This window comes from Perca fluviatilis, chromosome 4 (assembly GCF_010015445.1).
Source record: "Perca fluviatilis chromosome 4, GENO_Pfluv_1.0, whole genome shotgun sequence".
Taxonomy (NCBI): Eukaryota; Metazoa; Chordata; class Actinopteri; order Perciformes; family Percidae; genus Perca; species Perca fluviatilis.
This window is the reverse complement of record NC_053115.1, coordinates 20,138,530-20,161,062: the sequence shown is the minus strand read 5'-3', so window position 1 is coordinate 20,161,062 and position 22,533 is coordinate 20,138,530. Positions and strand designations below refer to the sequence as shown.

General features: G+C 39.6%; 3 protein-coding genes across 5 annotated transcripts; all 3 read left to right on the top strand.

Annotated features, from left to right (window-relative positions):
• Positions 1–116: 116 nt before the first annotated feature.
• nprl2 (NPR2 like, GATOR1 complex subunit) lies at positions 117–4,232 on the top strand. 2 transcript variants are annotated; one of them, XM_039797421.1, is made up of 11 exons: positions 120–553; positions 1,002–1,093; positions 1,369–1,537; positions 1,658–1,766; positions 2,133–2,269; positions 2,573–2,670; positions 2,902–2,938; positions 3,264–3,357; positions 3,435–3,552; positions 3,650–3,792; positions 3,888–4,232. In XM_039797421.1, the coding sequence occupies exons 1-11, from the start codon at positions 476–478 to the stop codon at positions 3,953–3,955; spliced, it is 1,143 nt and encodes a 380-aa protein (XP_039653355.1). In that variant the 5' UTR covers positions 120–475; the 3' UTR covers positions 3,956–4,232. The 2 variants fall into 2 exon arrangements, with proteins under 2 accessions (XP_039653357.1, XP_039653355.1); XM_039797423.1 differs by lacking the exon at positions 3,888–4,232 and having other exon boundaries at positions 117–553; positions 3,440–3,552; positions 3,650–3,791.
• Positions 4,233–4,914: 682 nt separating this feature from the next.
• zmynd10 (zinc finger, MYND-type containing 10) lies at positions 4,915–10,863 on the top strand. The gene is made up of 12 exons (XM_039797420.1): positions 4,915–5,322; positions 5,577–5,685; positions 5,866–5,982; positions 6,073–6,126; positions 6,302–6,451; positions 6,565–6,653; positions 7,097–7,191; positions 7,300–7,472; positions 9,096–9,221; positions 9,318–9,439; positions 9,525–9,650; positions 10,361–10,863. Exons 1-12 carry the CDS (start codon positions 5,234–5,236, stop codon positions 10,458–10,460), a joined length of 1,350 nt encoding a protein of 449 aa, XP_039653354.1. The 5' UTR covers positions 4,915–5,233; the 3' UTR covers positions 10,461–10,863.
• A 119-nt stretch (positions 10,864–10,982) lies between these two features.
• LOC120557266 (ras association domain-containing protein 1-like) lies at positions 10,983–22,440 on the top strand. Of its 2 annotated transcripts, XM_039797424.1 has the most exons (7): positions 10,983–11,478; positions 12,586–12,941; positions 14,077–14,201; positions 20,448–20,552; positions 20,642–20,927; positions 21,038–21,153; positions 21,247–22,440. In XM_039797424.1, the coding sequence occupies exons 2-7, from the start codon at positions 12,620–12,622 to the stop codon at positions 21,391–21,393; spliced, it is 1,101 nt and encodes a 366-aa protein (XP_039653358.1). In that variant the 5' UTR covers positions 10,983–11,478; positions 12,586–12,619; the 3' UTR covers positions 21,394–22,440. The 2 variants fall into 2 exon arrangements, with proteins under 2 accessions (XP_039653358.1, XP_039653359.1); XM_039797425.1 differs by lacking the exons at positions 10,983–11,478; positions 12,586–12,941; positions 14,077–14,201 and adding an exon at positions 17,805–18,202.
• The last annotated feature ends 93 nt before the right edge of the window (positions 22,441–22,533 follow it).

The window sequence follows — 22,533 nt, the reverse complement described above, 5'->3', positions numbered from 1 at the left end:
AAAAGCTATTGTTTTATATTATATTGTTTGTTAAAAAAAAAGACTAATCATCATCATCATCATCATCATCCACTGTCTCCGTAGTATGTATTGTGTCTGTAATGTGTTTTAGTAAATTACGAGGAGCTCGTGAAGGTATCAGTATTGTTGTTCCATAATTCTGTTGTTCATGAGTATGCCGAATATTGGAGAGTTGTTGGATACTTTGCTATTAGGTTGCCAGCATTGTTTTCAAAGTACAGTGATAACACGTCGTCCAGACGTTAGACCTGCCAACGTTAAATGTTTACCCAGGCCACTAATGTTAACTTGTTTTTCAACGTTACAACGGGAAGCTAGCTTCAGATGCTAAATAACAGTTGAGTCGGGGCAACCACACACACAGGAGGCTGTCATCTGAATCTGACACGGTTTGTTAAACTGAACATTTGGTAAAGTATCTGGGGTAAGGTTGCCCTGATAAAAAAGGTCTAAGATGGGCATGGCCACTCGAATAGAGTGTATATTTTTCAGTGAGTTTCATCCCACCCTGGGTCCAAAGATAACATATCAGGTAAGTGTGTATATAGCTAGCTAAGTGTGTTATGAATCACCATGATCACTACCAACATGGCATAATTATCCTTATTATGGTAGTAAAGTTATAGTATAGTTTGGTATCAGAAACATAAAGTACATTGCAGTGTATATATATGCTGTTTCTCATTGTATAAGTATATGAAACACTTTTTCAAAATAGTATCAGAAGTTGCCATACATCCTGGTAAATAGTTCCAGAGTCACCGATTGCCCTGGCAGAGTCTTTGCACTCTATGTGTTTGCTTGTATGTGTCATGGATCTAAAATTGGATTAATTGATCTGTATTAATGGAAAGCGGGTATTTAATCCCTCTACATATTTGTGTGGTATTGACCTTGAAAGTGTAAAGTACATAATCTTCTTAGTGTATCTTATAGGATGAGTTTCCTCATACAGTGTCCCCCATGTCCTCTCCTGACAGGTCCCAGAGGAATACATTTCCCGGGAGCTCTTTGACACAGTTCAGGTTTATATCATCACCAAGCCAGAACTGCAAAACAAATTGATAACAGTGTATGTAATCTAATGTGTTTTCTCTCCTTGCCATAATTAATTGATTTGTTTGCTCCTTGAGATCCCCTTTCCCCTTTTTAGAACTGCTTTTAATGATTAATGTGTGTATATTTTAAGTGTGTTATTTTTCTTTCTTTTTTTTTTTTAACTCTGTAAGGGTCTTGTGAAAAGCAATCTATTATTATTGTTATTATTATTATTATTATTATTATTGTTTATGCTTATGTTGCTCATTTTCATTTTCAGTATCTGTGTTCTTTTTATTTTATTTTTAGCACTGCCATGGGAAAAAAATTAATTGGATGTCCTGTGTGCATTGAGCATAAAAAGTACAGCAGGAATGCCCTCCTGTTTAACCTCGGCCTTGTTTGTGATGCCCAAACCAACACATGTGCCCTTGAGCCGATTGTCAAGAAGCTGTCTGGGTACCTCACAACTCTAGAGGTAGTGAATGATGCATTTTCGCATCTGAACTTGTCACATGTGTTTGCATTAATGGAAAGTTTTCAGTAATAAGACATCTCAGAGATGATCGTAAATGTTTTTTACCTCGTTGTGTTGCAGCTGGAGAGTGGCTTCATATCCAATGAGGAGAGCAAGCAGAAACTTTTACCCATTATGTCCACCTTGTTGGAAGAACTTAATGCCACAGGAGCCTGCACTTTACCCATAGGTATATCATTTTATATTTTACTGTGTATATATTCCAAGTAGAACTGCAAAGATTGATTGATTTATCAATCAGTTGTTACAGTTTACAAGTTTTGCAATACTCATAAACATAATTTTCTAGCTGTTTATTTTAAGAGCTGTGGTATCTAACAAACTAAGTATCTTATTAGACCACTTTTCTAAAACTGATTAGTAGAAATGAAGGTTCTTGCTTGAAACAATAAATAATCCTTCTTTAGGGAAAGTATTGAGCACTAAAGTTCATGGCTTGGCATTTGAAAACCACATTTAGGTATGGTATGCAACAATAGTTGTTCTATTTCTTTTTTTAATCTAGTCTCTTTTCTGTTCTGTGTTTCTTTTTTAGACGAGTCCAACACCATCCATCTAAAGCTGATCCAGCTGCGAAAGGACCCCCCAATTGTCCAGGAGTATGATGTGCCAGTCTTCACCCAGTGCAAAGACCATTTTATCAAATCTCAGTGGGATCTCACCACTCAACAGGTAGGCCTTGTGACTGATATCGAGGGACCTTCTGATAAGATATGTGCCAAAATTCGAAGAAGAGGAGAAAGGTTAGTTATTAAAGGCCTGTTATCAGCTGTGCATGAAGTGATATAAACTATATAATAATATCTATTCATATGAGAAGGTGCCATTTATTGGTACAATAATGTATTATTGCTGTAATAATGAACAGACTTGCAAGATCCTGTTGTAGTGTATATAGATCTTATTAATCCAGCAATTCCGGTCATGGAGTTTAGTACAAGCCAATAATGTTCTACTGTATGTTGTTTACTGCAGATCCTGCCCTATATTGATGGATTTAGACACATCCAGAAAATCTCTGCTGAAGCTGATGTAGAGCTGAATCTTGTTCGCATCGCGGTGCAGAATCTGTTGTAAGTACATTTCAGTGAAAAGAGGGCAACACACACCAGCAGCAGCTGACATGTGTTTAAACACCCTCATCCATTGTTTTCTATGCACAGTAAGCCCGGGGGTTGACCCACACCACCACGTCATGACAAACCACTATCCTGTTTATCAGTGCTGATAGTCGTTAATGTTGTAAGACTTTGTTTCCAAAAGAAACCAAAGAGAGATACTGAAATCCTCTTTTTCCTTCACAGGTATTATGGAGTTGTGACCTTGGTGTCAATTTTCCAGGTATGGTGGTACTACTTTTGATATTAAAGCCACTGTGATTTCCAGAATAAAATCAAAATACTACGAGAAAAAAAAGTCAGAATATTTCATAATAAAGTCTTATTATATGAAAAAAAGTCGTCATTGGTGAAAACTTATAACTTTATGTCATCCACATCTTTCATTTGACGTTCTCACCTGTTTGAGAGTATTAAAATCTCAAAACATGACTTCTTTTTTTTTTTCTCATACTCATCATTTTCACCTTTAATCATTAACTCTGTCATAACTATTTGAGGGTTTGTTCAGTTCGGTGATCGTCTTGTGCCTTTTTACCTCCTTCCAGTACAGCAATGTTTACTGCACTACCCCCAAAGTCCAGAGCCTCATCGACGACAAGTCCATACAGGATGAGTGCCTCAGCTACGTCACTAAACAGGGTAAATAAGGTTGATGATTGTTGAACACAAGTGTTGTTTTTTTCCTTTATTTTCTGACATCTGATATTGTCTGCCAGGTCAGAAGCGTGCCAGTCTGAGGGATGTGTTCCAGCTGTACTGTGGTCTGAGTCCAGGAACCACAGTCCGAGACCTTTGTTCTCGCTACTCGCAGCAGCTTCAAAGGGTTGACGAGAGGTCTTTATCAGTTCCTAAAAAGACGTCATGACTCTTGAAAAGTCAGGCCAGAGTGACATTTATTTACATGCGGGTCGTGTCATGTGTTTCCTTTCAGGAGGCTGATCCAATTTGGACTGATGAAGTCTCTTATTAGACGGCTGCAGAAATATCCGGTGAAGGTGATCCGTGACGAGAGGAGCAGGCTGCCGCGACTCTATACCGGTTGTCATAGTTACGATGAGATCTGCTGCAAAACAGGCAGGTTTTAAAAGCTCTTTCTGTTTGTTAAAGTACAGTATAACTAATACATAATTGTAGAAAACAAGTCTGCTTACAATGTTGTAATCTTACAGGGATCAGTTACCAGGAGCTGGACGAACGTTTGGAAAATGATCCCAACATCGTGGTGTGCTGGAAGTGACATGAACTGAAAACAGAGTGAAAGATACAGAGAAGCCTCAACCAAAGATGCCTTCAGTGACAGGAAGACCTTTCTTGAAATAACAGTGAAAGTGAAGTCATTTTTTGTCATTTTTATGTTAGATTAGTGTTGATGTTTTTTTTAAACAAATGTCCTTGTCAGGAATTAGCATACGTGTCTGTTTGGGTCAAGTGAGGAAGGAGATATTTATTAATAATGTCCAAAAGAGAATTTGTGATTAATAAACGAGAAAACACCAATGTGATGGTTTCTTAAATCCCAGTGTATAAAATGTTTTTTTTTTTTTTTTTTTAAACACATCTAGATTGATTTTACATTTTATGTCATTTTCTAGCCATAAATAAATAGCGTCAGATTGAAGAACTGAAACAAGTGGATACAGAAGATTTCATGTTATCAGACTGTGGAAAAAAAATCTTAACTTTGAAACTAAAATAAGAAACATACATTTTTCTTTACCACTGCACTGATGTGTAAGATAAGATACACCTGTATTGATTGGTTGTTGCAGCAGTAAAACAGAAACAACAGAAATAAATACAGATACATATACAGAAAGTAACAGAAATATATAACAGAGCTACAACAACTAAAATAGAAACTATACAAAAATATTTGGAAACAAATAGCATGTATAGTATGTATAGTGTGCAGCAATATAAGTAGTGTTTAGTGTAAGATACAACGTAGTGTATATCATGTCATCAATTCAGAGGAATTTACACCACTACATTTGATTGCTATAGTTACTATAGTTGCTTTACAAATCAAGATTTAAAAATATAAACTTATAGAATATGATACATTGTTATAGATTAAATTACCAAGTACTTTATTAAACGGTAAAAATGCCCCTTATACAGTGAGTGCTTTTACATTTGTTACTCGAAGTACATAAGTACATTTAGCTAGTAATACTTATAATGGATTCGTTTTACAGTGTGGAACTGCAGCTCTGGATCATGGATGAATCGCTCTTTATGCTCTGGATACGTCCTCCATCATTGCTGATTTTATAGTTTTTCATACTCTATCTAGCTGTTTTTTGATTTTTTTTAAGGTATACCGCCCCTCTCTGGCGGCAGAGAGGAACTGCGCTTTGGGTGTGCTTGGTTTGCAGTCACCATGACAACCACAGAAAAACCAAGGGTATCGCTAACACTAGCTAGTTAACTCCAAAACAACTTACTGAAGAGTGACGTTATTTTTCTTGTTTTACTTGATAGCTTGTTGAGTACCGGTCGTTCCTTTGACGAAATGGACACGTCTGTAATTCTGCCTGTCGAAGCAGAAGGGTTTGTTCAAAGTCTGGAAACGTTCTCTCTCAAAGAAGTGGGCTCAGAGAGGTAAGATTAACGTTAACCAGCTAAAAACCTGCATCTATGCTAACGTTAGCAAGACCGCTATCGTAACTGTGTCCATAGTCGGACACCGTTCGCATCTATTGGCCATATCCGGACAGCTTGTCCATGTTAGTTTTGACTTGTAAGCAGACCTGCCGCTGGCCAGGCGACCTAAGAATTCTGCACGTTTTATAAAATAGTTCATAAAGCCTAAACGCTTTTTCTTCATGTGTGATTATGTCTTTGTGTGTTGACAGGTGGTTCAGACAGCATGAGTACATTGAGAAACTTAACATGCAAGCGATACTAAATGCTTCTGCCATGCACGATGAGTTCATCAAGGAGCTCCTGGTGTCATTTGGAAAGGTGACTGCTACCTCTCTGCATGTGGAAATGTCGGTGGCATTTAGAGAAGTCCTGCAAAAATCTAAGAAAAAAAAATCTTTTCTACTTGTTTATATTGCTTAAAATTACGATAGCATGATGAACACATTAGAACAAGCTTTTGTCTACAGTATCTTTTTTCTCTCTCCTCCCCCTCTCTAGATACCTGTTCTGGTCCATGAAATGATCCTTGTCGAGGTGTGGAAGCACAAAGTGTTCCCCATTTTATGTCAGCTGCAGGACTTTAATCCCAACAACACATTTCATCTCTACATGGTGGTGAGTGTAAAATGAGATGTAAAATGATGATCAGCTTGCAGCGCTCACACTTGATTTGGTGTGTATTTTAATGGCTCCTTCTTACTGTAGATCCACCATGAAGCCACGGTCATAAACCTACTTGAAACGATCATGTATCATAAGGTCAGTGTGTCCACAAATACATACCCCTACATTGTACTCATCTGCACCATATTTTATGTGTTAAAGCATGTATGTGATCACATGGCAAGGCAGTTTAGACTCTTTATCTCCATAAATATTGTTATAAATTAAGCTGTATGTGACATGTTGAAAGAGGTGTGTGTATATTTTGCAGGATTCATGTGAGGCAGCTGACGACTCTGTTCTTGACTTGGTTGATTACTGCCACCGCAAACTCACCCTGCTGGCCAGCAAAGCGATCAGGGAGGGTGCAACAACTGACCAACACAACCTGACAGGGAAAGCAGTTGGTTCCTCTATAGAGGTACTGAGAGCTGAGATTTATGGTGCTTTGTTGGTTTTATTGTTTAAACTACTGCAGAGGAGTCCTTCTTTACTTAAACTGATTAGTCACGCATTCTTTTTCACTTGGTGAAGGAGTTGCAGATGCAGAATGCTGCACTGGAGTTTGAAATCTCCCTGAAGGCTCTCTCAGTGCTGCGCTACATCACTGATCACACCGAGAGGTACGCCAATGTGTCTGGACCATCAATTAAGTCTAGGGATTAGAAGCTTACAGAAGAGAATCTGAGAAATCTTCCCATTCTTATAGGCATTTACACATCGAGCTAAACCATTACATTATTTATGTTTTTAGATACTAAGAGTGCAGCTGACTTATGCTGCAACAACTATCATTATTGATATTTTTTTTTAAATGTATTTAACATGTTGTTACATGAGACAGTTGTAAAAAAAATTGGGATTTCTCAAAACAAAGATAAACAAAACTTCTAATTGCTCGTTTTGTCTGACCAACAGTCTAAACCCCAAATATATTAAATTTACAATCATATATAAAAATTTAAAAAAAATAGTAAATTAGTTGCAGATTAGTTTTCTTTCAATGTGTTAATTTACCAATCCTTTCATATCTACAGCTGACAGAATGCTATTTTTTTCTTTACAGTATCAGTGTTATTAATCGCATGCTGTGCACCCATAACATGCCTTGCGTGCTGGTTCAGCTGATTGACTGCTGCCCTTGGAGTCGCTGTAAAGAAGGTATATCCCACTTCTTGCATATTAAATTTGTCCTTAAATTTGTGCATGGAACATTTTGCCTAATACGTGACCATCATTAAATTGCATACTCTTTGTCTCCCACTGAAGGTGAGGTAGAAAAGTACATAAATGGCAGATGGCAGGAGATTCCTGTTGAGGACCGTTTAAAGATGACAAAACTGGATGGTCAGGTCTGGATTTCCCTTTACAATCTGCTGCTGAAGGAAGACTGCCAAAGGAAATATGACTTCAACAACTTCAACAAGAACCAGCTTCTAAGGGTATACTGTGAATACAATGTTAACTGACTCTTTGCATCTGACAGCAATTTTCATTTCTTTATGTTCTTGTGCTGTAGCCTGGCTCCGCCCTCCTACGTACTTCCGCTCAATTTTCATTTTCCTTCAGTACGTCGTCTAGGTTTGCGGTATATTCTTGAACAGAGGGAGTGGCTGAGAACGATGACGTTGAGGTTCGTGCGCTAGTTTGAGTTACAGTTCCGTAATGGCGGCGGAGAAAGATGCGAGCGAAGCCATTCGGTCCGTTGTGGCAACGCTGCCGAATATCCAGGAGTTAAAGCCCGAGCAAGAACCATCTTTGCTGAGTTTTGTTGGTGGCCATGATGTTGTGGCCCTCTCCCCACGGGGTTCGGGAGAAGTTTGATTTTCCAGCTCGCTCCGTTAGTGGTGAAGTAGTTGGCTAAGGCGAACGCTAGCGATGCTAAGCCGACGTCACGACCAAACGTTAGCGATTGGTTATGGCAGATCCAGAGTGGCTCTGGGCCGATCCAATAGTTTTAAACTTCAACAGAGTACCCGTCTTCAAGGAAGTTAACACTTGTCAATAGGCCACTGTCACACTTCCAGAACGCGGAGTAGGGAATCAGAACTTCCGGTCAACAGTCCCTTTCTCCATAAGGATTTAGATTATCAGCCATAATGTCTAAACCATCTGAGGTAGACTGACCACGAGCTACGAGGTTGTGAAACGAAAGTTTTTGCTCCTGTAGAACCTAGAAGTCTGTATGAAATCAACCTTGTTTTAAGAAAAACATATTTTATTCGCGATCTTATGGAGAAAAACTACACTACCGTCTACCCACAATCCTAAGCGTAACAGCAACATCTCTGATTGGTCCAACTTGCTGTTAGAAACGTTTCCCGTACCCGCGAAACCGCGAACAGCTAGAGCAAGCTTCTACCATTGAAGTCCCTGATGGTTTCTGTACATGGTCTTGTACCTTTTGCCTTTTTTGCCGTTTTCAAAATGTTTTTTACTTTGAGAGTGTTCATTTACAGTCCCAACCACATCGTCGTAGGTGATTTCAGGCAGGTTGCGGAGAGACTTGGTCCAGCAGTATCTATCAGGCTCCACCATTGTAAAAAGTTAACCGGAAGAGCCGTATCCCCACTCAGAGACCTTCTTCCGGTCTTCAATTGTTGCGTGACATAGGCCTATGGAGAGTGGCCAGACTCTCTGTCTGGTAGGACCATGCTACTTGTGCTGTGCTGCTTGCGTTATTTTAGTTAATCAATGACTTTGAACTGTATCAATTAACTCCTCCTAAATCCAAGGAGCTACTGTACATTAGCTGTAAACTGAAGCTTAAGAAGTGCATGAGTGCCAGATCATTGTCCTCCAACATCATATCTGACGTCCTCGCTCGTTAAAACACAGATTCAGTTTCCAAGGGTTGTTTTGACTAAGATGTTTCCTCCTATTATATGCTTTCTCATCCTCTTCCTGTTGCATTAATGATATAACCAGAGAGCCGTGTGCATCCTCCTGTAATCACTTTTTTTTTTCTTACTTATGCATTCTGCCTAACTCACTGTAGAACATTCTAAAGAAGTTGTTTTTGTTGCTGCTGTATTATTTGTGGGCTTATCGTTCATGTGCCACAGATCCGGGGTTTCTTGACAGAGGTGTTGATTGATCAGCTGCCAAACCTGGTGGAGCTTCAGCGTTACCTGGCTCATCTGGCCGTTACAGACCCTGCCCCTCCAAAAAAGGAACTTATTTTAGAACAGGTGTGTACCTGTCCTAAAATTCTCACACATGCACAAATATATCTATGCCTAACTATGTCCCCTGTGCATTTACTCTCAGCTTTGCTTTATGTATAGATCCCAGAAATGTGGAACCACATTGTGAGAGAGAATTCTGGGAGGTGGAAGGCAATAGCAAAGTATCAAGTCAAAGAAACTTTCAGCCCATCTGAAAGTGACCTGAGGCTGCAGGCACAGAGGTAATACTGAAAACACAAGTCTAAGACACAGATAAATCTCCTTCATCCAATTCCTCTGTGATTATTATTGAGATTGTTTTACCAGGTTGGCTAAGATGTACAATTTGGATGTGATGGAGAGTTTACTCCCTGAGAAGCCAAAGTGTGGATCCTGTGGGAAAGAGGCTACAAAGAGATGCTCTCGATGTCAGGGAGAATGGTATTGTCACAGGTAAGACATACATAGATATAAGTAAGTAATGTGGACGCTGTTCCGGACTGTCGTGGTGAAGAGGGAGCTGAGCAAAGCTTGATGCACTTTCCAACCCTCACCTGTGATCATGAGCTTTGGGTAATGACTGAAAAAATTATATTGTGGATACAGTATAAGCTGCCGAATTAAATTTCCTGTGCCGACATCTGGATAGAGCTCAGAGTTGAACCACTGCTCCCTCCGGTTGAAAGAAGCCAGTTGAGTTGGTTTGGGGATCTGACTAGGATGCCTCCTTGTAGAGCTGAAGATCTTTGCCCGAACTCGACGGGACCCGACGGGGAGGACTCGTTTTATTTCTTTGTTCCAACTTCCAAGTGGCCTAGCCTACGTTAGTCATGAATAAATTATGTTAAATGACTCATTCTCAACAAAAGGCAAAAGAGCTGTGTTTGTGCGCACATTTGAATAATGTCGAGCTGTTAACGGGTTCAGGCTTTTAAAAAGCTGTCAATCAAAATGTACTTGTCGGGCTCGGGCCTTACTTTTAAGACCCAATTACAGCTCTACCTGCTTGTGGAGGTATTCCAGGCACTTCCAACTGGGTTGAGATACAGTCACAGAACCAAAACAATGCTTGAGGGATAACATTTCCCACATGGCTTGAATCACCCAGGAGCAGGAGGACGTGGCTGATATAAAGTCTTGTTCATCTTATTGTTTTTCCACAGAGAATGTCAGGTGAAGCACTGGTCTAAACACAAGAGAGCCTGCCAGCTTATGGCTGAGGCCACAGAGAAGATCCAGAGGGACCTGCACACCAACAGCTAACAGAGAGAGACTATTGAAAGGACTGGTGGCGGATGGGAGATAAGAATCTTGAGTTGCAAGATGGCAGGAGAACAGATGTGCATATATGGATGATGCAAATTTGCATTCCTATACATTTTATATCTGTCTTTTAATGTGGGAAAAGTGTAAGCCCAGTTACAGAATTCAGTTGTACCTTTTTTGTTTTTAGTACTGTTATGTTTCTTTATGATAAACTTATGGCATACTGTTTTAACCAATCATTAAATTCTAGTTAAATTAATTAAAGTCTATTTAACGAAAGAGCTTCCCTCTCTGTCAGGAGATTTTATACTATTGTAATTGTGTTAATTAACACAGTGCATTTAAGGTGCATTTAACTTTGTCACACCAGCAGCAAATACAATGCTTCATCAACTTTCAACCTTGTCTTCTTGTCTCATTGCTATTAAGAAAAGGGCATGCAGGTATAGGCTCATGTTCTTGGTTAATACTCCTGCTAGTTATGTTTAGACTTTACCCTTTCTGAATGTTGGATTGTTGACTGTCAGTAAATACATAACTTTGTAATTTATAATAATTTTGGTAAATGAAACCCAGATTGATCACAGTTTTAGACAGTGGTTGGAGGGGTGGGGGACTTTTCACGCCCACTCAGCTGTGCTCCGGACTCAGAAGCACCCCCTATGTGAAAACATTCCGGATGTCTGTACAGCTCAGCCTCATCTTACTCTCGGTTTTAATGACAAGCTGCTTCCTCCTACAACACAGTCTGACTGAATCAAAAGATGGTTAGTGTCTCCACAAGCGCTCAGATACCGCGTTTACACCGATGTTATACCCCCAAAAAGTAGGCGCTCCGTCGCTAGCTAGAACCAGCCGGCGATGATCGATTATTTCCAGAGATGTAGCCGCGGCTGCTGCACACCTCCGTTACTTGGAAACCATCAGAAATTTTCTGCGGAAAGTTTTTCTCCTCGGATGGAACACGTTTAGAGACAAAGCGGCTGCCACGGGGCTGTTTTCTCCGGTTGTTTTGGTAAGTTAGACTGAAGATACTGAAGACTTTATTTTACTTTGAAGTTTCAGAAGTGATCACTGATTAGTTTTGTTAAGCCTGTTGTTTGGGACTAAACACGAGTTTCCATCCTTAGAGCCCTCGTAAATGCGTTTTATTTACAGGAATTATAGCTACTCATGTTTAAAAAGAAAAAAGTAGCCTACAGTAGTAGTAGTTATACATTATTAACACATTACAGTAGACTAATGTGTTTTACATATAGGCTTTTGTCTATCAAATATTATACAACTGTTTACTTATATGTTCTGTATGACAAACCAACATGCCATATACAAAATGGGTTTCTAAACCACCATATATTTATATACAAGAAAATAGTATGTAAATAAAATGTCTGCAATCTACTGTATATGAAAATGACCATGTATAACATGTATAATACTAGTTATATAACCAATGCAGTAAATGTACTCTTGCACCGTACCTCAGTACAGTTTGTTGTATTTCCATGTTATGCTAAATTGTACTTGTACTACATTTCAGAGTGAAATAATGCTGTTGACATGGTAAAGCATCAGTAATAATGATCCAATAATACAATATATAGAGGGACTATTCTACTGCATAATGAGTACTTAGTAGCCTACATTTAGCTGATAATAAAATAACAAGGGAATTTCACCAGTGTGGGATCAATAAAGTCTATCTTATCTTATCTAAAACATCTGTACAATGACTATAGTAACTTTTTAATGCAGGTTGTTTTTTCATAATGACTGAAAAAACAACCTGCATTTTATTTATTTTTTATTTTGTGGTATTGCTACATTAAGTACAGGATCTGGATACTTCACTGCCACCACTACATGTAGTTGTAATAGTTTTTCCCCCCATATAATAAAGGAGTCTACGATTGAATCGCCTTTTTGATTTTTAAAAACAAATTTTGTTCCCAGATAGAGCAGGTCCAACATTCAGAATCTGCAGCGTCAAATGTAAACCTTTTCAAAAGAACAGGTTGAACACGGCTGGTTTCTGTGACTAACTCACAAAGCGAAATGAGATAGATCACATTTCACATGGCAGGTACCAGTGTGTTATTGTGTTTTTTGTTCTGCCTGTCAGTGATAATGGAGGAAGCCAGGCTCTGAGTGACACAATGTCTTGGGGGGAGTTCATCGAGCTCCGTGACCTGAGGCCAGACCGAGAGCAGATAGAGCTGACGCACGGCACACATTCGCCCTGCTCACCTCCACGCCTGGAGAGAGCCAATGCCCTGAGGATCAGCCCGGGGAAGGTCCCAGACCTGCTGAGCCGGGTGGGCATCATCAGAGTCCTGAGCAGCACTCAGGACCCCCAGCTGACTGAGGAGAAGGGAGAGGGACACAACTTCCAGCCCTGCAGCCACGCTCAGCCCACGTGGTGTGACCTGTGTGGAGACTTCATCTGGGGCCTGTATAAGCAGAGCCTGCGGTGTGCCAGTGAGTAGGCTGTTTGTGCGCCTGGGTGTGTGCATGTGTGATTGCCTCTGCATGATCAGAAATGAGAGCAAGACTGAGAGTAGGAGGAACTTTGGTTAAACAGAGAAAGACTTTACTCAGCCTTTTACCACATAGAAATAATAACTTTGTCTGCTTGGTTCGCCATGCCATAAATGTTCTCCATGTTATTAATTGTTTAAGTGATTTTGGTGGTGTGGTTATTATCTAGGCTGCGTCGGCTACAGACCTCAATGCTCTTCTTGCTCAAGACTCATCTTTGAGTTACAATAGTCTTGAACTTCCTTTTCATCAACTGAAACCCACTGAAATGTAGCTGCGGTTTGTGAAAGTAATTTAGTGTGCAGAAATAAAACACTTCTTAGCAGTAATATGAATATAAAACCACAATCAAATCACAATAAAACACTGACACAAACACAGAAGTTACACTGATGGTGGATATATTTATATACCTGTAAAATATTACCTATAATTTCCCATATGACACCTGATAGTTTGTCATTGTGTATCTTAGTTCTGTTCTGTTTTATTTCACAGCTGCACTCAACAGATGCAGTGTTGTTAATTCTGTATCTTAAGACAAGTGTTTGCTATGTATTAACATTATATACACTCAGCTACTTAATTAGGTATACCTGTACAATCTAATGTGATCCAATACTGTTATACCATAAAGTCTACTTGTGTGATGTCTATAATAATCAGTTCTGGGTGACAATGTCAGAAATGTGTAATTTAAATTAGACATTATTATTATTATTATTATTATTATTATTATTAAGGTCATAGTATATAAAGGTGGTGTTATACTGAGCTACATTATATTCAGTGGAGTGGAGAACACTTCTCAATATAATGTTGCAACACCACCTTCAACTATGACCTCAATAATAAACATACATTTTCAACAATGTCAACAAAAATGCAGGGGGAAGCCAACTAAGAGTTAACTGCAGTGACCAGTAATGGCCAGAGGAGGACCTCAGCCAGTGAGAATTGCGCTCATACAATAACTACAATATCACATCACACATTTGACAGTGTCATATGTAGATTATGCGTTTGGCGGTGTTTGTCTAAACTCCTTGTCTAAACTGACTTTCTGCACTTTCAGATTGTAGATTCACGTGTCACTACCGCTGTCGTGCTCTGATCCGGTTGGACTGCAGCTGGGACAGAGGCTCCGTGGCTGACCACACATATGTTGTGGAGCACACCATAGAAACAGACACAAATGTGGTAAGGACCTTTGTATTTGGCAGTATGACTGGCTTAGTATGATTAAATTTCTTCAATCAAATATAGTCTTGCTCACAATCAAAACGGTAGTAGGCACTGTTTATTTGCCTTTTACAGCATCTCTACATCAAGAAGTTATTGCCATATTGTGCCACTGTGGTTACAATAAAAAAAAAATGAGACATTGAGTGAGGAAACTGGTAGCTTCCACAAACTCTATTTTGCACGTTACATTATGTTCTGCCTGTTAATTCTGCTGGAATGCTTTAGGCAACAAAATTTAACTGTATATGGGCCAAAAATGGGAACTGACATGGCAATAAAGACACAGTGCTAATCCAGTTCCACTAGCTGCAAACTGGGGAAGTGTGTTATTGTCGAGAAAAACGAAATGTTACAGGTAACACCCTTTGCGAGATGTGGTTTTGTTTATTTAATTACTACAGTGGACAATCTGTTTGCAGAGTCCTTGAGCATGCTGTTACACCCATTGTTTTATACATTTAAAAAAACAACAACTCAAAAACAACGTTAAATCATAAAAATCACATGACATTTTTTTGTATGATTTATCATAAAATGTGTTCATTTTAGTTTTAGAGTTTTATATTTTAGCCCTGTCTTTGCTAGTTTCCATAGGGCCATAACAAGTGGTAAAAAAAAGGTGTAACCCTATCCAGATAAACAGACAGATAAAGTCAAGTCCAGTCCGCCATACGTCTAAAATCTTACTAGAAGAAGACTCCTCACTGTGCTTTTCTGCACTACAGTGTTATTTATAAAGAGGGGAGTCAAGGCTACGAGCCAATCGTTGTTCAAGGCAGCGGAGTTTGGTCTCTTGGTAACGGGTTTTATCAAACACCTGTTGCTTATCAAAGGATGACTGGAATGCAAAAACTTGAGATAGCTGTTCAGCAGAGTATGAACAGTATGAAGACATGGCTAGATATTGTTTTGGTGCTTGGGCTTTTGTGTGCATAGGCCTTTTACATAACAAACATTTTTGACTTGACGTCGTAGGGAAAGCACATATGGAACTAATATACCGTTGATGATGGCTCTCTGTTAAAGTGGAGTCTACCAGTAAGCAGTGCCAGTGAGTCAGCATGCAAAGTACCAGAGCCGTAATTAATGTTATCAATAACACTTGTGTTTTCCAAAATATCTGCAATGACCTATTACAAAAAAGTAGGACATAATAACCACATACAACAAACAAAACAAAACATGGGAGACCAGATCATATCTTATCAATTTCACTTTTGGAAGGTTTACACAACTGAAATGTTTCACCTTGCAGAGTTTACAGCAAGAATGTAAGAACAGTTGTAGAATTTCTGGGTGTAGCAGCACTCACACATGTGAACTCGACACTTCACGCTAGGAGGCACAACAAGTATTTCCTGCCAATACACATGAACTAATACTTGTGCTAATAGCCAAAATTATATTATCCTTAGCATGTGAGAAAAACATTGAGGATATTTTATAAATGTCTTCACCAGTTGGACACGTGCCCATTGGTTATGTTCTCAGTGTTATTACTTAGCCTGGCATCAGTCTGGAACCTCTCAGGGCATTATCAACTGGTGCAGACCAAAATGTCTCTGGATGCAATTGAATAGACCTACAAGCAATGAGAGCAACGGAACAACGCAGCTCTCAGTGACACATATGCACGTTGGCGTGGTGTTTGGTCTATTTTGAAGCAGGAAAAGAAATGCCTGTGGGCTCACAAACTTTCTCAAGTTACAGCTACAGTACAACAGTAGGGTTGGAACCAAATATTTGACTATTTCAATATTTGTTCGTTGGGTAGGTAGTCGATTTTTTATTTTGGGATTTGAATATTCAGGATTTTTTGCAATATAACAGAATCCTAAATGAATGCCTTTAAATAAACAGAAAGGCACATGTTGCAGTGCACTGTTTCCATTTTGGCTGGTCTTTCTCTCCTTTGATCTCAGTGTTTCACCCTATTTTATACAGTCTATGGTTTCCCTGAGCGCACATCCACCAGGCCGGTGTACAGCAGATAAAGGTGCAGGGCTACTGACCCTTTCATCTCAGCTTTAGATGCTGTTTATTTTCTAGCAGAAATTAAAGACAATTTCATCAACATACCTGATTATAGTTTTTTGTAGCCAGATTCTCACTACAAAAGCTATAAACTTGTTGCTGAGTCTTCATCTTTATTACATTACACTAACAGTCTGCCTGATGGTTTAAAGAGTTTACATTGCAGCATATGCATACTGAAAATTAGGGATGAAACTTATTTTCATCTAGTACTGATCTAATACCAGAGCTCTCTTTTTCCAAAATTTTAAATCTTTATCTCACTTCTTTTTTATTTACCATGAGGGTTGCTGTGGCACAAACAACTGATGGAGTTCACCATGTCTGCATGAATATAACTGATTACGGAAACATAAGATCTTATGACACTGACAAACAAACTGTATTTATTGTGGATCAGTTTCTGCCACCGATACCAATCTGCCATGTTGGATTAGTGCATCCCTGTTATTTTATTTGTCAATTCCTCTCCAGAGGATTTTCTCAATTATTTTATGAATTCTTTGTTTGATAAATTGTTTTCTCTGTAAAATGTCAGAAAAGTCTGAGAAAAGTCTTTTACAAATTCCCAGGGTGACATTCATGTTGCTTTTTCCCCTACCATCTGTCCAAAACATAATATTTTTAATGATTAAACAATGGACATAATTGGTTTTCAGGCACCTCAGTATCAGTACGTGCCAAGGTGCCAAGTCACATATATCTGAGCTTTCAGAAAAAAACAGTTTCCCAGTCGTCTTTACAACTTTTACAGATACGACTTGAAGGGGGCATAATGAAAGACCCTATTGAGTTGCATTATAGGAAATGTAGGATCCAGTGTTTTGAGAGCTACTAGGCATTAAAAGTTAGGATATCACAGCCTCTGCTGCTTTGAGTTTTTCTTTTTCATCTTCCCCCTGTAAGTCCCCTGAATCATGGAAGTCTAATAATCAATGGAGTAGGCTAATCCTTATTTTCTTTAATGATCTATTGGATTCATTGACTTTATGTGGCATTTAGGGGGCCGCCCTCTGGGTATCTCCCAGTGACTGTAAAAATCTCCCTTTTACCCTGATTGGTTTCTGGTATGGGTTTCACCCATAGACTGTAAATTAACAGTCTATGGTTTCACCACGCTCAAGCTTTTTAAACTAGATAAGGAAAAATGTTACTTGACAGTCTAAGTTTTAGAATGTATGTTTGGTGCCTATAAGTTCAACAAATCTTTACAGCTCATAAATTGAGAAAGAATGAGACCCACATGTTGTCTCTGGCTGTCCTGTGTGTGGTGACCAAACTGACCTATCATCACATGACATATTCAGCGGGGAAAGAAGCAGCGGCAGAGCAGCATCCATGGGAGTAGGAGGTAGGAGCAATGGGTAGGAGGCAGGCAGAGAGAGGGGGGAGGGTGGGGATTAGTCTGGTATTTCCACTTGCCGTCCAATCGCGAGCGGCTGCGTTGGTTTTGTGTATTTTCCAAACTCAACTCAACGGACCTGGGTGGGGCCTCGGCGGGGGGAAGGAAGCGAGGCAGTAAGGGCGGGGGCCTGAATACATCCTGTTTCACACGGAGAGTTTGCACACAGTAGAAACGTGGCCCGGTTGAAGTTAGAGGAAAAAAAGTCAGTGGTATTTTGTCCATTAGTTTGTTGTATCAAGGCGTTACAGAGATATTTTACAGATACAGAGATATCGTCGTATCTTGAGTTCAGTTTGTTGGTTCTAGTGTTAGAGGGTTTTACCGGGTAGTCAGCATGACTAACGTGGCTAGCAGTTCGGACAAAACTCCCTCCTTCGAGAAGACCTGGGGCAGCTCCACCAGCAGCGGCTACTGCAGCGAGGAGGAAGCCGACTCCGAGTTTGAGCAGTACTTCACCGCCCGGACATCTTTCTTTCCCCAAACCCGGAAAGCTAACGTTAATGCTAACGTAAAACAGGTGAGACGTAGATAAAGTATACAAAAATAAACGTTAGGCATAATTAAAAATGTCCTGTCCTCAATGTAAAAATGGGAAGTGAGACCAGAGAGATGGGTGATGGGTAATTCATAACTAACGTTGCTCTGGCGTTACTTGGTATTTCTGCTCTCCTTGGCAATTTGAGTTTTTGTTAAATTTGAGAACTTTATCCATACTTTTAGGGGGTCAAATGCCAGGGTGTGTTGCTCAGCAGCACCCCAGGTCTGGAGCTGCTGTGTGTTTTCCTTGAGGGCTCCCCAGCAGAGAAGATGCATGCCAAGTGAGCTTGCAGGCTAGGATGGAGTTCTGGTTCCTCCAGTTTTGAGTAAACAGGCTTGAGACTTGAGTTGTGGAAACCTATAATAAAAAACATGTCAGAAGTGGCAAAAATAAGTTGGTGGTTTTGGTGTAGAAACACAATCCATCAGGGGATCTTTTTTTATTTCATTTTAACAAGCACAGGCCGACCCAGAGCTGAACTCATGAGAACAACCCAAATGTCATGTTTAGTGACGCACACCCGCTTCTCAGGTTTCCAGACTAACACCCACCATTCATTGACTATTCAGGTTTTTCGTACTCATTTCTCAATCACAGATGACTAATGTACTGTTTTGGAGAGATTCATTTTCTGTTGTCACCCACACCCACTGGGATAGCAGCTTCCTCTACTGGGAAACAGAGGCAGTTTACTTTAAAACTCAGTGACATACACCATTTTCTGTCTTCTTTGCGCAGAAGCCATTTTTTTATATGACACACCTTTTCTGGGCATTTAGAGACAACTTGGCCCTCATATTGATTTATTGACTTGTTAACAGCAGCATATTAACTCTACAGTCTTTCAATCTGCCTATGGATTGCTACAATTGATTTTGTACTGCTTGACATTGATGTATAAGCTACACAGCCCCTTTTTTAAAGCTTGCAACTTTGCCTGGTTTATTTTTCATTTGATAATCTGGGTTCATGCAATTAGATGGAGGCAGGGTGGAGTACATTTTTACATTTTTTTGTAAAAAAATAAAATTGTACATTTATTCAGAAATACTTGTTTGCAATAATGGAGAAATCTGCATATGTATCATTGCAGAACCCATAGATGCTGGATATTGATATCCTATCCTGGATAGATATGATATCCTACCTTTTACTCCTCAGTAACCCCCCTGCTACCTATGAACCTCGAGAAATTAGCTGGAGTACAGTATGGAAAATAAATTTGTGCAGCCTCACAGTTCTGTTGAATTTTCTTTCTATACAGGGAAAAACCAATTGGTCACTAGTACACTTGGGAAAAGACCTAATTGAGCTAACGGCCAAATGTGCATGACTGAAACATGACTGGGATTGTGTGGTTGATGAGGCAGCTGACTTCACAGGATGTGCCTGTAAAACAAGGGAGGGCATTGTCTCTCCCACTTGTGAGAGCCGGGGAGGGGAGGCTATTTTTACATGAATACCAAGTTGAGGAATGCAGTGCAGAACCGTTGCTCGCAGTCACTGCAAACAGCTGCAAGTTGCACATACCCCTCCTTCCTCTACTTCTCCTAGACAGAGGATTTGAACAGGATTGGGCAGAGCTGACATCATCGTTTTTGCCTTTGCTACGTTGTCAGGAAGTTGAGTCTGATGCAACTGGTGCTCACTGTGAGAAATAACGGGCCTAACAGAAAATCTATTAACATTATATTACTATTATAACGAGATCTTTACGAAAGGGTGGTTATTTTAATCATATTTTAAACAACATTAAGCAATATTTTTTGGAAGAAGAACTTTTAAATCCTAATTGGATAACACCATAGTTGCTTTTACATAACTTCACACCTTCTTCCAATTTAGTGTTAAAATGTATTGCACTTCATGCAAAAAAAAAAACCCACCCTTTCTCAATTCCTGAAAAACATTTTGATACCTACAATGTTTTCATACGACATCAGCATGTTGTAATTAGATTTTTCCCATGTGAAAGTCTTATCCTTACTCAAGAGGGTCATCAACACTGTCATTTTTTTTTTAGGATTGGTACAAAAGTATGTTATGCATAACTTCTGTAATAACTACAGAACATGACATGTTTAAGTACATAATGTCACAACTTGCAGCTGTATTCAGTGTCCATTCTTGTACTTGTGTGTTGTGCCTGTGTTCCTGTTGTGGTTTGGAGGTGAACACTGACACCTGGTGGTTTAACACTGGAACTCCTCACTGTCCTCTCCAGGATGAACACACTGAATGGGAAAAGCAGGAGTTGAACACTGCAGATTATCAGCAGAAGGTGAAGGAATACAACGCTCAAATCAACAGCAATCTGTTCATGAACATGGTGAGTAGTGTGTTGAGTCAAAAACAAATCCATGCATTATTAATGTTAGTGTTTTTCCTTTAGTGTAACATTTTAATTGTTCTCAACAGAACAAGGATGGTTCCTACACTGGTTTCATAAAGGTACAGTTCAAGTTGGTGCGACCTGTGTCAGTTCCACCTCCTAAGAAAGGAGGTCACGATGCTAGAGGGAGGAAGGCTAGCGGAGTGAAGCGTCGCACCTCTTTCTACCTGCCAAAGGATGCATCCAAGCACCTGCACATAAGCTCACGCACTTCTGCTCGTGAGGTCATTGAAGCTTTGTTGAAAAAGTTTACTGTGGTGGACAATCCTGGCAAGTTTGCTCTGTTTGAGCGCAGCGAGCGTCATGACCAAGGTATCACTCCTGTTTTATTATGTTTACACTTAACTCCTGCAGCCTTATTTACTTATTTGAAATGGGCACGCTGTACATTAATTTGAGTCTTTTTGTGTGCCTCTTTTCAGTTTATGTTCGCAAGGTATCTGATGATGAGCATCCCCTCCGTCTGCGTCTGTGTGCTGGGCCCAATGAGAAAGTTCTCAGCTTTGTTCTGAAAGAGAATGAAACTGGAGAAGTCAATGTGAGTGCAACATGAATATGAGAATAATGAATCCAAACCTTGTGGTTAGTTTATAGACTGTACATTCATTAATGCATTTTTCTCTCCTTACAGTGGCATGCCTTCTCCATGCCAGAGTTGAAGAACTTCCTGCTCATTCTGAAGCGTGAAGAGGAGGAGCACGTCAAGCAGATAGTGCAGCGGTACGCTCTGGCCCGCACTAAGATGCGAGAGGCTCTGGCTGGCTCGACCCCAGGCTGATATGACTCTGCGCTCGGGGTTTAACGTGCACCTCTTGGCTGGACAATCGCCTGAAGATGACCAGTCATCGCTGCATCCAAAGATCCCAGATAATACAACTCAAAACGCCTCTTGGGTGAACGAGAGAGTGAGACAGGGCGCAAGACAATGAGAGAGAGCTGGCGCGAATGTGCGTGTGAAATGATGCGAGAGATGAGAAGTGCCTTACACCTGGAGAGTCTGATGTGCCTGAGAGAATGAGTTGAGAGAAGTGAATACTGGCAGATGAGACAGTGGTCGTATCCAGTAATGTCTTTTGCTATTGGGTACCATCTGATTATCCTGTGTACCTCAGCTGTGTCACTTTAACTTTAAAAAAAAAAAATGTCAGTGATGGTTTTGGCATTATTAGGTATAATAAAAAATAAAATGTGGATTTTACATAATGTAGATGTAGTGCTGAAGTCAAGCCCTGTGTTGTAATTGAGCCTAAAAATCACATCTAGAATTACATTCCTTTATAATTTTCCAGAATATAAAATTGGTAATGTGTCCAATCCTGACATTACTGCCAAGTTTAGACGATATATCATACTTCTTAACCTCCATATTAACATTAACAATTTATACTGTTAGAAAGTTAAATACACATTTGTTGCTGAAGGTATTTGGATTTTCATTTGACCCAGGCTAAAAAATCTGCCATGTCTTCTCGACACCCCTGATGGGTGCAACTCTTTTTTTTTTTTTTTTTTTTTTTAATACTGTCAAATTGTGAGTTTGACTGATGTATGGACATTTGTATGCATCTATGAATGTCAGAGAGCGCAGTGTCACTCTGGTTGACTGGAATCTTGAATGAATATTGGTATACATGTGTTTCACCGGAAGCTGTTCGTCATTCCTTTTATATCTTTGTTTTTTCTGTCCTTAAAAAAGAATTCTGTTTTTCAGTTAACTATCATTGTGTCCGTCTATGCACATATTTACATGTTGAAGCAACAATTCCTAACGTCGTGACAAATGTGCACTGCGTTCAGTAAAGAATTTCCCAGTTCAAATTCCCAATCGTTTTTGTATTTCTTTAGATATACATGAATGTTAAAATATCATATAGCTCAAAGTATATTATTTACCATAGAATTCCCCTGAACAGTTAAA

What these genes read in the sequence shown, in the direction of transcription:
- LOC120557266 (XM_039797424.1), top strand. Translation starts at nt 12,620, where the DNA reads ATGTCTTGGGGGGAGTTCATCGAGCTCCGTGACCTGAGGCCAGACCGA. An exon ending in GCAATCTGTTCATGAACATG is followed by an intron (nt 20,553 to 20,641) that starts GTGAGTAGTGTG and finishes TGTTCTCAACAG; the next exon opens with AACAAGGATGGTTCCTACAC. An exon ending in CAGCGAGCGTCATGACCAAG is followed by an intron (nt 20,928 to 21,037) that starts GTATCACTCCTG and finishes GCCTCTTTTCAG; the next exon opens with TTTATGTTCGCAAGGTATCT.
- nprl2 (XM_039797421.1), top strand. Translation starts at nt 476, where the DNA reads ATGGGCATGGCCACTCGAATAGAGTGTATATTTTTCAGTGAGTTTCAT. An exon ending in CAAAACAAATTGATAACAGT is followed by an intron (nt 1,094 to 1,368) that starts GTATGTAATCTA and finishes TTTTATTTTTAG; the next exon opens with CACTGCCATGGGAAAAAAAT. An exon ending in GGTACCTCACAACTCTAGAG is followed by an intron (nt 1,538 to 1,657) that starts GTAGTGAATGAT and finishes GTTGTGTTGCAG; the next exon opens with CTGGAGAGTGGCTTCATATC.
- zmynd10 (XM_039797420.1), top strand. Translation starts at nt 5,234, where the DNA reads ATGGACACGTCTGTAATTCTGCCTGTCGAAGCAGAAGGGTTTGTTCAA. An exon ending in TTGGAGTCGCTGTAAAGAAG is followed by an intron (nt 7,192 to 7,299) that starts GTATATCCCACT and finishes CTCCCACTGAAG; the next exon opens with GTGAGGTAGAAAAGTACATA. An exon ending in CTGAGGCTGCAGGCACAGAG is followed by an intron (nt 9,440 to 9,524) that starts GTAATACTGAAA and finishes TTGTTTTACCAG; the next exon opens with GTTGGCTAAGATGTACAATT.